The sequence below is a fragment of the Calliphora vicina genome, chromosome 3, assembly GCF_958450345.1.
Source record: "Calliphora vicina chromosome 3, idCalVici1.1, whole genome shotgun sequence".
In the NCBI taxonomy this organism is placed as follows: Eukaryota; Metazoa; Arthropoda; class Insecta; order Diptera; family Calliphoridae; genus Calliphora; species Calliphora vicina.
The window spans coordinates 28022086-28036674 of record NC_088782.1 but is presented as its reverse complement, the minus strand read 5'-3'; the positions used below and the strand labels follow the sequence as shown (position 1 = coordinate 28036674).

The 14589-nt window shown below is 27.8% G+C and overlaps 2 protein-coding genes across 2 annotated transcripts in view; both read left to right on the top strand.

The window, feature by feature from the left end:
- LOC135955944 (probable protein phosphatase 2C T23F11.1) overlaps positions 1 to 8430 on the top strand; it is a 33949-nt gene extending 25519 nt beyond the window's left edge. The window contains exons 2-4 of the mRNA XM_065506376.1: positions 1407 to 1779; positions 1855 to 2188; positions 5983 to 8430. Coding sequence (XP_065362448.1) covers positions 1498 to 1779; positions 1855 to 2188; positions 5983 to 6359 — 993 coding nt within the window. The 5' untranslated portion in view covers positions 1407 to 1497 and the 3' untranslated portion in view covers positions 6360 to 8430. The remainder of the gene's footprint in view (positions 1 to 1406; positions 1780 to 1854; positions 2189 to 5982) is intronic.
- Positions 8431 to 10212: 1782 nt separating this feature from the next.
- Positions 10213 to 14589, top strand: eIF1 (eukaryotic translation initiation factor eIF1). The gene is made up of 3 exons (XM_065503690.1): positions 10213 to 10446; positions 13494 to 13651; positions 13724 to 14589. The coding sequence occupies exons 1-3, from the start codon at positions 10419 to 10421 to the stop codon at positions 13868 to 13870; spliced, it is 333 nt and encodes a 110-aa protein (XP_065359762.1). The 5' UTR covers positions 10213 to 10418; the 3' UTR covers positions 13871 to 14589.

Genomic DNA, 14589 nt, shown 5'->3' with positions numbered 1-14589 from the left:
AAAAATTTTTAAATTTAAAAAATAAAAATTACAAAAATAATTCGAAAAACTAATTTTTCCAAAAAATTAAAAATTAACTTTGGAAAAAAAATAAATTTTATTTACCTAAAAATATTTAAAATTTTTATTTTGAAGTATAATTTGGTGAAGGGTATATAAGATTCGGCATAGCCGAATATCAATTGAATTGAAGAAAAATTTAATCATTCAATAAATTTGATTTTGCTAATTTGTAATGCATTTGAATTGAAGAAAACTTGTATTATTCAAAAAGAAATTAATTCTAATTCGAATCTTTGCTCCAACTCATATCATAAAAAATAATATGACTTGTATCAGATACAGATTCATTTTAAACGCCCCTAGTTTGAAAATTCCAGCATGATGACCTACAAAAATGTTAACTTTTTTGTTTTAAATAAAAACAAGTAATAGAGCTATATTCGGCTATGCCGAATCTTATATACCCTTCACCAAATTATACTTCAAAATAAAAATTTTAAATATTTTTAGGTAAACAAAAATCTATTACAAAAAGACTTTAGTTAGACAACTTTTTTCAATACATTTTGTAAATAAATAAAAACAAAACTAAATGAAGAAAATATATTTGTATGTATTAGATTTGAATTAACAAAAATTTAATCATTCATACTTTGAATTAATTCAACAATGAATGAATTCTATTCAAATAAAATCCCTTGAATAAAGTTAAAGAAGTTGATTTTGGGAAGGGAATTGTGTAATGAATTGCAGAAATTTTTCAGAGATCATGTTTTTTTAAAACTGAAATTAAGAAATATAGTTTTTGTGTCATCATATCTGACTTGAGGGTCGTTTACTTAAATAGATATGCAGTGCATTCTTGCCTTTGTTTTTCATAAAGGGTTAACTAAAGTGTATATAACTCAGTTCACTAGTTACAAATTGTCTTTAATTGATTTTCAATTTGTCATCATTGTGTTGTGATTTTTCTTTTCTGTACATATTATTAAAATTGTAAATTTATTTTGTTTGTTTTTTATCTAGAAAATTTTCTTAATTTTCTTTGGAATTTGTTTGTTTATTTAAATTTTAAATTGATTCGTTGCGGCGTATGTACATAAGTTTTTGAAAATTGTTTGCAAATAATCAGTTTCAGTGATTTGTAACCAATCATCATTATTTCAAAAGCAGCTAGATACAAACATTTAGCGTTGTTTTTTTTTCATAATTAAATTTATTATTTTGCCTTTTTGGTGTATTATTTGTTTTGATGATAAGAAATTTGATTTAAAATTATTTTAAAAAAAAGAAGCAACAAAAAACAAAAATCAATTGATTAGCACCACCAACACCACCTTTTGCAATAAAATATTTAATTTATATTATTGTTAAATTTAAATGTTTTTTTTCTTTCTTTTTAGTCCACAACTAAAGCCAAACGAATTTTAGAGTAAAAAGAAATAATAATAATAAGGAATAATCTAAGAAAAGATATTGTAATAACACAGAAACATGGGTCAAACTTTATCGGAACCAGTAACCTCCAAGGAATCGGCTTATTGTCAAAATGAAATATATAGAGTGGGCTCAAGTTGTATGCAGGGATGGCGCATAAATATGGAAGACTCTCACACACATATACTGTCGTTGCCCGATGATCCCGGCACCTCGTTTTTTGCCGTCTATGATGGTCATGGCGGTGCCACAGTTGCTCAATATGCCGGCAAACATTTACACAAATTCATTTTAAAAAGACCTGAGTATAAGGAAAATGTTGAAGAGGCTTTAAAACAGGCAAGTCATAATTGTTTTGTATATTTGGAGTAAATATTAATTTATAAATACTTTTTTGTGCACCATTTTTTGTAGGCCTTTTTAGATATCGATTATGAAATGTTATATAATGAATCATGGGGCGAACAAATGGCTGGATCCACAGCTGTTGTAGTTTTAATTAAAGATAATCGTTTATATTGTGCCAATGCTGGTGACTCACGTGCCGTGGCTTGTATTAATGGAGAGGTAATGACTTTATCGATGGATCATAAACCAAATAATGAAGCTGAATCGAAACGTATCAATGAGGGTGGCGGTTGGGTTGAATTTAATCGTGTCAATGGTAATCTGGCATTATCGCGAGCTTTAGGTGATTTTGTTTTCAAACGCAATGAAAATAAAAAACCCGAAGAACAAATTGTTACAGGTAGGTGTGATATTGATATGACTCATATAAATTGAATATTGATTTATTATAAATTAAGAGATAATATATAAGAAGGTATTCAGGAAATTACTTTTAGATTTATAAATCTCCTATATGGAATATATATTAGTTGTCATATTTTTCTTAGAAAAAAACTAGAAATGATTTAAAATTGTTCAGTGTAAAAGTAAAAAAGGTAATGACTAATATTTTTATTTTAAGATGAGTATAATCAATCTGATCACCTGATAAAGTGGGAAATATACCAGGAAAAGGTCGTTTGGCTATTAAACAAAAATACTCGCCATGAAGATCAATAATACACTGTACGATCTGGTAGGGATAGTATTTTCATATGAGATCTGATAAACAAATAGGTTTTTTACATTCCGAATTGGCATCTATACTTTATATCAGAGTCATGCCCGGCTTTTTTTAAGGGTTTTCTCTAGAAGCGCTTGTCGCAAACATTTTATATTGGATTTGGCTACATCAGACAACTATCATAACGTTCCAACGTCAAACCAGATAATTGATAAATCCTTAATAAAATAGTACATTGTATTAATTTACGCAAAATGTGGATAACATCTAGGGTTTCTAATTTTCCTGATTTTTTATAGAAACAAGTTTGAAACAGTATTATTGCTACTAATTTCTCTAAATAGGAATATCTTTTAATGTTAAGAATCTTAATAAATTCTTTAAGGAATTAAAATTTTAATTTGCATTAAGTCGACCAACAAGAAATGGTTATTTTTCTGCTTTAAAAAAACTGTTTTAGTTCTTATAAACGAATTTATGATTTAGTCAAAAATTACAGAATTTTTTTGTTGTGTCGGTTTGTTGTTTAAATCATAATTTTTCTGTATCAACTGATTTTCTGTTGTTAGTATCGTTCAAATCTATGGATATAATCGAATCGTTCGATTCTGTGTTATTTCTGCAGAAATAATACTGTAGATTATGAATAAATTCGATTAGGAACCATAGGATCTATTGTGATAACCTTCAGAAATAGACCTATAAGAAATGAAAAGATGTGAAATGAAATGAAATCCCCGTCTGAAGGACAGAAAAATGGTATAGACCATCATTCTTCAAAAACTGTCACTTAAAATATTCAGCCTAAATCCTAGAAAGTTACACAAAATGTGCTCTACTGTTTTTAGCTCCTTAATATCCTCGCACATCTTACAAAAGTCATGTGTGCAACTATTCCATTTACGAATGAAGAATCCAATTGAGAAGGTGACCGATTATAACTCCTACTTAAAACCAAAGACTTCCCCTATCCTACCCAAATAATATATTGATAGGATCTTTCGAACATCAACTTATAGTAGTGACATATAGGGGGTTAATTTTAAAATAAACCGAGTTAGGTCTTTAACAGGAGAGTTTCGGCTCTATGTCTATTCTCTATGCTACAAACTCTATTCTATTTAAAAACTCCAAAAGCGGTTTTAATTTAAAAACATTGGGACAGTTTTTCTCATCCGGAGAGCAATCGTCACAAATCTTTGTTGAACAACTTTTAAATTATTCTATTTAAAAGTATAACGCTTTGTAAAAACAACTTCATATTACAACATATTCCCTCCTTTAAATATATATTTCTTTAACTTTTCAAAACCATATCCATTCACAATAATTTTTCATAAAAAAGAGAAAAAAAAAGATCTGAAAATACTACCGGCATTTAATCACTCTTTCAATACCATTTATTAAGTTTTTATTGCAAATTAATTTTGTTTCTTTTATTTTTTGTTTTTGCACCTGTACAAAGACTCAATAGCTCTTCCAATATTTTGTGTTTTTTATATATAATTTTCTTTAAATAAACAAAAGTACAAAAGAAAATATTACGTTTAAATTAAACGCCCACGCTGGATACAACAATAAAAAGAAGAACAAATATTTACAGTGCATGTACATGAATATTGGGATAATTTAATTAAGAAATACATATTTATATTTGTGGCATTTTTGGTTTTATTTTGGATTAATATTGATTTTACGATTTGCATAATTTGAAGGGAACAAATGAATTATTAATAGAGTTGTTCATGTTTATTTAAGCCCATCTCTTTAATATTTATTAATAATATGTTTGTCTTTGAAAAAATTTCAAACTCAAAACCAATATTTAAACCAAGTTCACATGTAAACTAAACTCTTCCGAAAATTTCTAAGAACATGAAAAATGAATTACGTGTGAAATTAGTTCGGGGTGAAGTGGAGTAACATTTTTCCATGGTTTTAATTAGTAAATAGAAAAAGTTTGCCAAAAATTAATTAGGAAGAAAGTCAAATTTTAAATTACAACTTGTGCAATTTTAGTAATAAGTGGGCAAATTGGCTGTCAAATGATGAAATATCAACAATTGTGATGTCATCCTTTAATGTCACTTTGTTTTTTTTTAGGGAGGAAACGAAATCGTTACAACTCGTACAATAAATGGTAGAATTTATAGAAAATAATGTATAAAATTCGATTGTTAGTTTGAGGTTATGAAGTAAATTTGGTGTCAAATGATGAAATGTCAACTATTGTGATGACATTCTTTCACATTTATTTAGAATAAATTTGGAAAATTTTAATCATGGGTCTTGACAGAGGTTTCAATTCAGTGAACAAACAATTCAGATGTTACATGAGATATTTCCCGGTTGCATAGTTTCTCGATTTAGCAATTTCAATTGGCCTCGTTCTTGTGATTTAACGTCGCTGGACTATTTTCTCTGGGGCCATTTGAAAGTTCGGGTTTACGTGAACAAACCACAAACAACTGATAATGTAAATGTTTAAATCAGCACTGCATTGAAACGAAGCATTTTAGGAAAATATCGTTAAAAATTTTGTGAAAAGAGCGGCCTTCTACCGATGTACTAGCGGTGGACATTTCACCGATTAATTAATTAATTCCAGAAAAAGGGGTTTTAAGGCAATTTACTTGATAACCACAAGTTTACCCATCCTGTACTTGTAAGATCTCCCCGTTATTTTGGCCTGACCTAGCTATGTTTGCAACAACAATATATAGTTTACAACCAGCTGAAATTGATTTATTTTGGTCCAGTGCCGTTAATATGCAACAAATTTCCATGATTCAGATACACGTCCAGCCTACGATAACAAAATGTACAAAAGCAAGTGATCTGGATATACGTGGCTATACGCAGGCATTATTTAAATGTAGAGTATTTACAAATTATTCAAATTAAAAATTCCTCATATTCATTTAAATTTTTCTTAATTTCAAATAGAAATTCTCAATTTTATTTAAATGTTTCTCAATTTCATATTGAAATATTGAAATACTAAATTTTAATTGGAATTTTCTCAATTTTAAATAGTAATTCTCAATCTCATTTGGATTTTTCTCAATTTCATATTAAAATTCTCAATTACAATTGAATTTTTCTAAATTTAAATTTTAAGTTCTCAATTTTATTTGGAATTTTTCTCAATATCGTATATAATGAAATTTCAATTAAAAATGGTGTAGAACTGTAATTTTAAGTAAAACTTACTATTTGTCCTGTACAAAATGCAACGCCAGATTTGTCAATCGTCCACGGCCTTCTTTCTATGTTATAGTACTGTAGAAAGAATATAAAATATATCAACAATAATAAAATATAATGAAGTGTATTTCCTGGATTCTTTATAAATACAAACATACATACGAATTTACAAATTTGATATTTATTTCTTACATAACAATTGTTTACTATCTTTGAAATTTTTTAATTCTGATTTTGTTTTCTTTTTTTATATTCCGTTACAGCCTATCCCGACGTTGAGACTCGCAAAATTAATGAGGACTGGGAATTTTTGGTATTAGCATGTGATGGCATTTGGGATGTTATGAGCAATAAAGAAGTAATTGATTTTTGTCGATCACGCATTGGACAGGGTATGTATCCTGAGGAAATATGCGAAGAACTAATGACTCATTGTCTGGCACCCGACTGTCAAATGGGTGGTTTGGGTGGTGACAACATGACCGTCGTCTTAGTATGTTTCCTGCACAATAAACCCTATGCGGATTTGGTGCAACGGTGTGCCACCTCATCAATGTCAGCGAATACAAACACTTCATTGCCGGCAACACAGACCTCGACATCATCGTCACCAGAAGAGGAGGAAATAGATCTAAAATAACGGCATCACCAGCAGCACCATCAGCTTCAGCAATCTAGCACTACGGCAGTACTCACTTTTATCTAAAACATTCAAGTGCAGTTTTGCTTTTAACAAAAGAAAAGGAAACAAGAAAAGAAAAAATCCAAAATATCTTCTTTTTTAAGATGAAGTTTTTTTTCTCTATTTTTGTCATTAGTTTTTAAACAAATTCTTATTTTTTTCCTGTTTATATTTTATATATACCTCCAAATATCGTTATTCATATAGTTTTTTTATTTTTCTTTTTTTTAATATAAATATATTGTAAACTTTTCTTTTGCAAACAAACTAAACAACAACAGAAATAATACTTGTTACTTAACATAACTGGTGTGTTCCTTTATACTATTTGAAAATGTTCTTTTTTATTATATTTAATTCAATATTAGTTAACTTTTTCTGCCTACTTCTGTGTTTTTATTTTTTATTTGTTTTTATTTTGTGTATATCTGCAGTTCGAAATCGGTTTTGGTCTTAATTATTAAAAAAATAAATTTATTAACATATGTATTTCATTTTGTAGGAAATTTAATAACAATATCAAAATATATTTTATTAATGTTTAAGTTTTACAAAATTTTGTTAGGAATTGTTAATTTTTTTTAACATTATCAATCATAGAAAACCAAAAGTAAAATCCATTGTATGTTTGTGAGTTTTTCTAAAAAACAAAACAGCAACATCTAAACTGAAAACAAAATTATTTTTTATAATGAATACACCCTAAATAATTGTTTAAAGCATTAAATTATTATTTAGATAAAATTAAAAGATACAAAGAATTAATTGTATATTTTTGATTTTAATTTTTTTAAACTGTTGTGAAATTAAATTTTGGAAAAATTAGTAAAAGTAAAGTAAAATGAATTAAAGTATTTTAGGCAGTTGGTGATTCGTCTCAAAATTTGTATTTAAATGTGAGCATTTTTGTCCAATTATTACAATTATTTAAAATTAATGAATTATTTTATAAATTGTGGAGTTTAAAAAAATAAAAATTTAAAATGTATATGAAAAAATAACAGAATTCTAAAAAAATTAAACTTAAAACATTGGTTTCAAATTAAAATTTTTGTTTTTAAAATTAGCAAGACTTTTACATAGAAATACCAAAAACACCGATCACCGATTCTTGTGTTAATAATTCCATTGGATTATTTCCTTAATAGTTTAATAAAAATTCTTTTCAAGAGGCGTTCCTAAATAAATTTATAAATTCGCATTTTCCAAATACTTTTCAAATCTTAATACGCTGTAGTCAACTAAAAAATCTTTGGCCTTAAACAAAAAAATAAATCAGAAACAACTCAATTTTATTTTGAACTTAAAATTGTTTTAAAATATAATTTAGTCCACTTACTACATATAAATATTATTAATAATATATGGCTCACTTAGTACACAATCGTCACAACTCAAATGTACGAATAAAATCACATTCAATAAATATGTTAATTCAAATTAGAAATAATTCCAAAAATAACACATTATAAGCAAAAGATTTCAGTTCGATTATGTTTTGTTAATAAATTCTATTATTTTATACTAATTTATTAAGCTTGAGATCAGATATTGAAAGTTTTTAACTTGTACATTGACCTTAAACTCAATAAATTAGTATTAAACTTAACAAAACAAAAAAACAAAGGTCGAATAAATTGAACTGAAAAATTCTAAATTTGAATTGTAACGGTCTTGCACTAGCAGAGCTATATGTGTATTTAAAATAATTTTCCTTCCTAGAATAAAAATGTGCGTGTGTGTAGTTGTTAAATGCATATTTTCATATTTTTATACCCTTAATCAAAAGAAAACAAACAATTCAATACGATTGAATAATGAAAGATTTTTAATAAATGTATAGAAAAAAGCTTTAAATATTAAAAGAAAACAACAACAAAAAAAACATAAAATATGGTAAAATAACAAATATTGCGTCTTTTTTAGTCGTATATTATAAATATGTAAGTTTACGTTTTAAGATAAAATCCAATAAAACAAAATAATGAATTTAGAAAAAAAATAATATCCAAAACAAGTAAGATGAAAATTGATGTTTTATTTCAGCAGGATTGACATTCTAAATTAATATTTTTCAAAATTTTAGCTTATGTTGTTGTAAAGTTCGTCGAAAATTCTTCACTGAGGAGAAAACAACATATTTGGCCTAGTAAGAATCGCGTTGTTCCCCGGGGGACGTTAGCTGGTGTCAAAATAGTTGGTATCCTCAAGTACTGGCGAGTTAGTCATTATCACCCAGTTTCTGATACCAAAAATAACAGGTATGTGATCCAGACCATTTTTAGCTAAAATCCTTAGAGTGATAAGAAATTGAATCATACAAAGTCCTAATACTTTAGAATTATAGTTCTAAAGATATTCGAAATAAACTATTTACTTTCTGCGGGAGATCCCAGAAATAACTTACTTTGTATAGAAGGTGAATTACACCCTGTTCCGATCCATGATATGAATTTGATTCATATAAAGTTTGAAGACATTCACAATTATAGTATTCCATATAATATAAAGCAAATGGTTATTCGAAAATAACCATTTGCTTTATATGATATGTACCATGCCCACTAATACAATCCCGTTAATTTTTAGCCAAACTCCGTATAGTGATAAGAAATTGATTCACACAAAGTTTAAATACTTTTACGATTATAGTTCTTTAGATATTCGAGATTAACAATTTACATTGTATGGGAGTACCACTAATCCAATCCCGTTAATTTTTAGCCAAACTCCGTATAGTGATAAGAAATTGATTCATACAAAGTTTAAATACTTTTAAGATTATAGTTCTTTAGATATTCGAGATAAACAATTTACATTGTATGGGAGGTACCACGCCCATTTTCACCCAAACAATGTAAAATAATAAGGGTGATATTTGGTAAAAAAAAAAAATAAGATTTTCACAATTATAGTTCTCCAGATATTCGAAAACAACTATTTACTTTGTTTGGGAGGTGGCACACCTCCTATTCCGATTCGTCCCATTTTTGGTTAGATGTTTGAAAACTGACACAATTATAGTTATGGAGATATTCGTAACTATTAACATTTCAGTCAAGATGCGCACAATGGTAACGAAGTAAATTTCGCGAAGTTTTGCGACTTTCACAGTTATAGTTCACCATATTAACTATTTACTTCGTATAAGTGCCACGCCCATTGTAAAATTTCAAAATAAAAAGTAGCGTATAATCAAACTTTGGGTCGAAAACCTTTGTTTTAGTACCTTCTCTATTTTTATATACATAAGTAATTATGTATATAAAATATATATTAATTATGTATATAAAACTTTTAAATAAATAAAATTACGAAACGGGCACATGAATTTACTAATGTCAGCCAATATTGAAATATGAAGGTAGGAACAAATTTAAAAACATTATTGGTGTTACTATAGAAAAAATTAATACAAAACCACTAACGATATCTCTGCACAATTTTTTTCCTTTATTTGTTGATGCATAATTTTTATTTGATTTTTAGGTACAAAGCAAGTTTTCTGTAACACTAATTTTTTATTTTAATTTTTATTGAAATCATTTTCTAATTTTAGTTACATCTGGCATCACTTGGAAATAAAAATTGTAATAGAATAAGAAAAAACTGACTGTATTTTTTTCACATCAATTATATATGCATCTCTTTTACTCGCACTAGTTTGAATAGAAACACACGAGATACTTGGCTTGCTGCCTCTGCCCACAAAGAAATTTTTTTCGCTATTCTTTCATCATACAATTTCATTTATTAATTCGAGCATTTCTTCAAAAGTTGCACACATTTTCACGCGCTTGAGTTTTTTTTGTACTGGAAGATAATACAAATTCCAAATCAAAAATTTATACAAATAAAAAGAATAAACAAAAAGCCTTAAGAGTTTTATTTTTTGTGAAATAAATCTGAAAAGAAATTAAAGAAAAACAAACGTTTTCAACTACATACAAAAAAAGAGGAAACACGTCAAGCACGCTTTTTTATTTTTTGGCTGTTGGTGATTTTTTTTAATATCGTATGTCCATCCAGAATTTAAATACATTCGGTAAGTTTAAAATAATACTATTACAAATTGTTAATATATTGCGAAAAGAAGTTACTATTTGTGAAAGTTGATTCATTTTTTTGTGCATATAATGTAATAAAAACCTCGAAATCACGATTTGGGGCCCCCATGGCAGCAGGTTATACAGATTGTATAAAATGGCTGCTCAATTTTTCTGCTCTGCTTTCTTCAACATTACTACCTGAAAGCAGCGCTGCAGTACTTAAGTCAGTGTGTTAATTTTCACAAATTTTTAAAAGATAACATTTTCAACGGATTACATTCAATATTTACATGCGTTCTTTTTACAATTGTTGAAGTGTTATATTTATTTAAATGTTGTAAGAGTTTCTTATAAATATTTACTATTAGTATGATATTTGTTGTGCAAATGGAAAAGTACGATTGATGAGTCAGCAATTGGTTTGGTGTCTGTCACTTGTATGTCGTGTATTTAGTTTATGTTTTCTTTATTAATTTGTGTAAGTGTATTAGTTGAAAATTAAGAAAACGTTCATGTTAATTTTATTAGTTTTTTTTCGAGATTTTTCGTTTTTGTCTTTGCTGGCTTTTAATGAAATAAAAAAAAGGAATAACGATTATCAACTGCTGCGTCTACGTTTACAAATTATCTTTAGATTTCTTTTATTGTTTTACCAGAGTTGCCATTAACGAATTAATTTAGTTTGATTAAAGAACAAATCGAGAATGCGATTTTTTGATTTTTTTTGAGATATAAAACTTTTTCAAGGTTTTGTATTAGTAGCAAAATTAGATTTAAACTTTATATACCTTACAAGTTACAACCAGAGACCTGCGCCGAACAGCTGTAAGCCGGCTGAGCCAGCCGCCGATAGCCGCCGTATATGATAAAAGTTCCTTAATAATTTCATAAAATTTTCAGAATTTCACTTTTAAAATTTTTAATTATTTAGAATTTGAGTATTTACTTTTTAGTTGGCTGACAGCCGGCTAGCCGCCGAAGGTCTCTGGTTACAACTCAATATTTGTATCATAACAATACCATAATTGTTTTATAATATGTGTTAGAGGAATAACTGTTCATCTTAGGTGCCAAATGCTTTTCCAGCATACAATTCTGAAGAATATATGGTAGGAAAACATATCGCTTTACTGAATGGAAGACCTTAATTTTTGAACCTTTTCTCTTCTGAATCCGATAATATTTGGTGCATGGCTATAGTTCTCCAGAATTTCGAAATTCGCTTTAGTTTGCTTTTTATATAGGTGATAGCTTAATAATATGGTATCAATTTATATTTTTGACATATTTTTATTTACATTATGACGATGGCATAAATCAAGATCAGCGAAACAGCTTGCATTTTTATAATTTTGTTGGGTTTGATAGCTCTCATAATTAGAAGCACAAAAACGTTAACATTTTTGCCTGCTTTCTCTTAGTTTAAGAGTTATAGGAATTTAAAGTCAATACATTAATAGTACATTTCTCATATATTTGGAAAACAATCTGATCGTTATGGCTATCATTGAATAGTAAACTCCTTTTTGAATTTATATGACCGTACTTCACAAAATTTTGATATACAGAAAAAGTGATTTTAGCGAAGCCGGTGTTCGATACACCCCAGAGTTTAAAGTCCATTCGCCTGACCGAAGGCCGGCAATATAGAAAATATGAATATTAAAGAAAAATATTTCAAGCTGAATAAATAAGTTTTTTATATAATATTAAAATATTTAAGACTTATAATTTAACAAAAAAAGTTGTATACAATTGAAATTGAGTGATTTTACACCATTTTTATTTAAAATTCGAACAACGATAAAAGACAAACCAAAGTGAAATTAAAGTGTAAACAACTTGAAATTTTGTATAACCATAAAGAACCAGTGTAAAGAACCAAGTTTTAATAAATTTGTAACCCATACCTATAGTCCGATGCTATGTCAAACATTTTTGTTTCCTCCCTGTGGTAATGAACTGAATTGTGTATACGGACATAATCACCCCTATCGGCAATAACATGTGAAATTTTGTTCCCATGAAATATTCATTTCCCTCGAAGGGAAAATTGCTATCGGGAATATCACGATGAACTTTACATTCACAATAGTTGATTTTGTTCGTAACAGCTGTTTATTGTTTACAAAATTCCATCTAAAAATTTCACAACAAGGGGAATTTTTTCACGTGAACAAAGTTGATGATCGAAAAAATGAAAAGGGAAATTATTTCATGTGAAATATTGATTCGCGATAGGGGTGAATATTTATTCATATATTATTTTTGTTATTCCACAAACAATGGTTATTTGAATATAGTACAGAACTAGTACTCGAAGAGCCATTGATGTCAACAAAAACTAATTGAAAATGAGACAGTTGTATTCTTAAAAAAATTACGTTCCCCCGTTAATTGTATATTTGCTTCGGAATAACCTGAATCACTTATGGTCAAATATCGTAACCTGTATAAAGCAGAATTTTCATTCCACAAATGAACTTTTTTCAAATAGGCCAGTAAATATTTAGAAAATATTCAATTGTTTAAACGCAAAATGGCAACATTGGTTTAGCTAAAAAATTCTGTGGATTTCTTTATATTCCTTTTCCCCTTTCCTTCGTTGTTTTTATAATCATAACCTCGTGTATACGTCATAGTTGCGTTGACGTTTACAGCAGCAGCAATAATGCAATACAGTTTTTTTTTATTATTAAATTCTAATTTTAAATTTCTCTTAATTAGTTAAATGTTTTTCTTTTTCGATTTATATGATGTTTAGGGGAATGAATAATCTAAACACGGATGTATCAGAGTTAATACAAATTCATACATTTATTTACCTTGAAATTTTTGTTTGTTTATAGGGGTGTTCAATGCCTAACTTATAGTAATAATAAATACGGAAGTATTGTTTTTAAGGAAATCAACCTATTAACGATTTTCCAGTGTTATTGTTACATACTTGTTTTGCATAATAATTTATTAAAATTTAGTTTTGTATTACAAATAAATTACTAAATTATAATTAATCGTATACATTTTTATAATTTACTTTTAGACCCCTTTGCTGATGCAATCAAGGGTGCTGATGATGATGTTCAAGACGGACTTGTACATATAAGAATTCAGCAGCGTAATGGTCGCAAAACATTAACTACCGTACAAGGTTTATCTGCAGAGTATGACCTGAAAAAAATTGTGCGATCATGTAAAAAGGTTTGTATTGAAAAATATCTCTTTAAGTTTGTCTGAGTCAATGTTATTTATTTATTTGTTTATTTCTTTAAGGAATTTGCATGCAATGGCACAGTAATTGAACATCCCGAATACGGAGAGGTTTTGCAACTCCAGGGAGATCAACGCGAAAACATTTGCCAATGGTTGACAAAGGCTGGTCTTGCCAAGCCTGATCAATTAAAAGTTCACGGTTTTTAAGCCTCATTACTACTACGACAACAGCAACAACAACAAACAATACCGTATAAAAAGAACAACAACATTTATAGTATCATTTGTTAAAATATTAAAAAAAGAAGGTAACAGAAGAGAAAGAAAAAAACAACCTCAACTAAAAAGGACGTTTGTAGTATTTTAGTTTAATTTTGTAAAGGAAAAAATCACGAGATAAAAACACAAAAACAACAAACTAAAATTCTTTTTACGGAAATAAAACATCCCCTCTAATCAGGCGAACAAAAAGTAATAAAAATAACCGTGTTACTAAAATTTTTAATAGCCCGTCGTCGTACTCATCGTCATTATCATCATCAGCAGCAGTAGCGGTAATAAAACCCCCCAACCAACCAAATCAACAATAAAAGCCCTCAGCAGAGATTCATTTTGCTTTGTCCTACATTTGAAATATAAAAACACATCTCTCTACTTGAAAAATTCCCCCTTGGAATTTATTTTTTTATTAGACAATTTGATTTTCAACACAATAAATACACATCATCATAATAAATAGCAAAAGAAAACAAACAAAAAAACAACAAATTTGTTTTACATAATTCAAACACAATTAAAAATTTTTTTACAAAAAATTTTATGAAAAATCTTACTTATAAAAATAAACACAACAAATAAATAATGTAACTGTTAATTATATTTAAATGCAAACTAAAACAAAAAAATGTAATTAAAAATAAACAAAA

Bases quoted from the DNA above. Each gene is read 5' to 3' on its own strand.
- eIF1 (XM_065503690.1), top strand. From the start codon at position 10,419: ATGTCCATCCAGAATTTAAATACATTCG. The intron at 10,447-13,493 runs GTAAGTTTAAAA...ATTTACTTTTAG, and splicing joins CCAGAATTTAAATACATTCG to ACCCCTTTGCTGATGCAATC. The intron at 13,652-13,723 runs GTTTGTATTGAA...TATTTCTTTAAG, and splicing joins TTGTGCGATCATGTAAAAAG to GAATTTGCATGCAATGGCAC.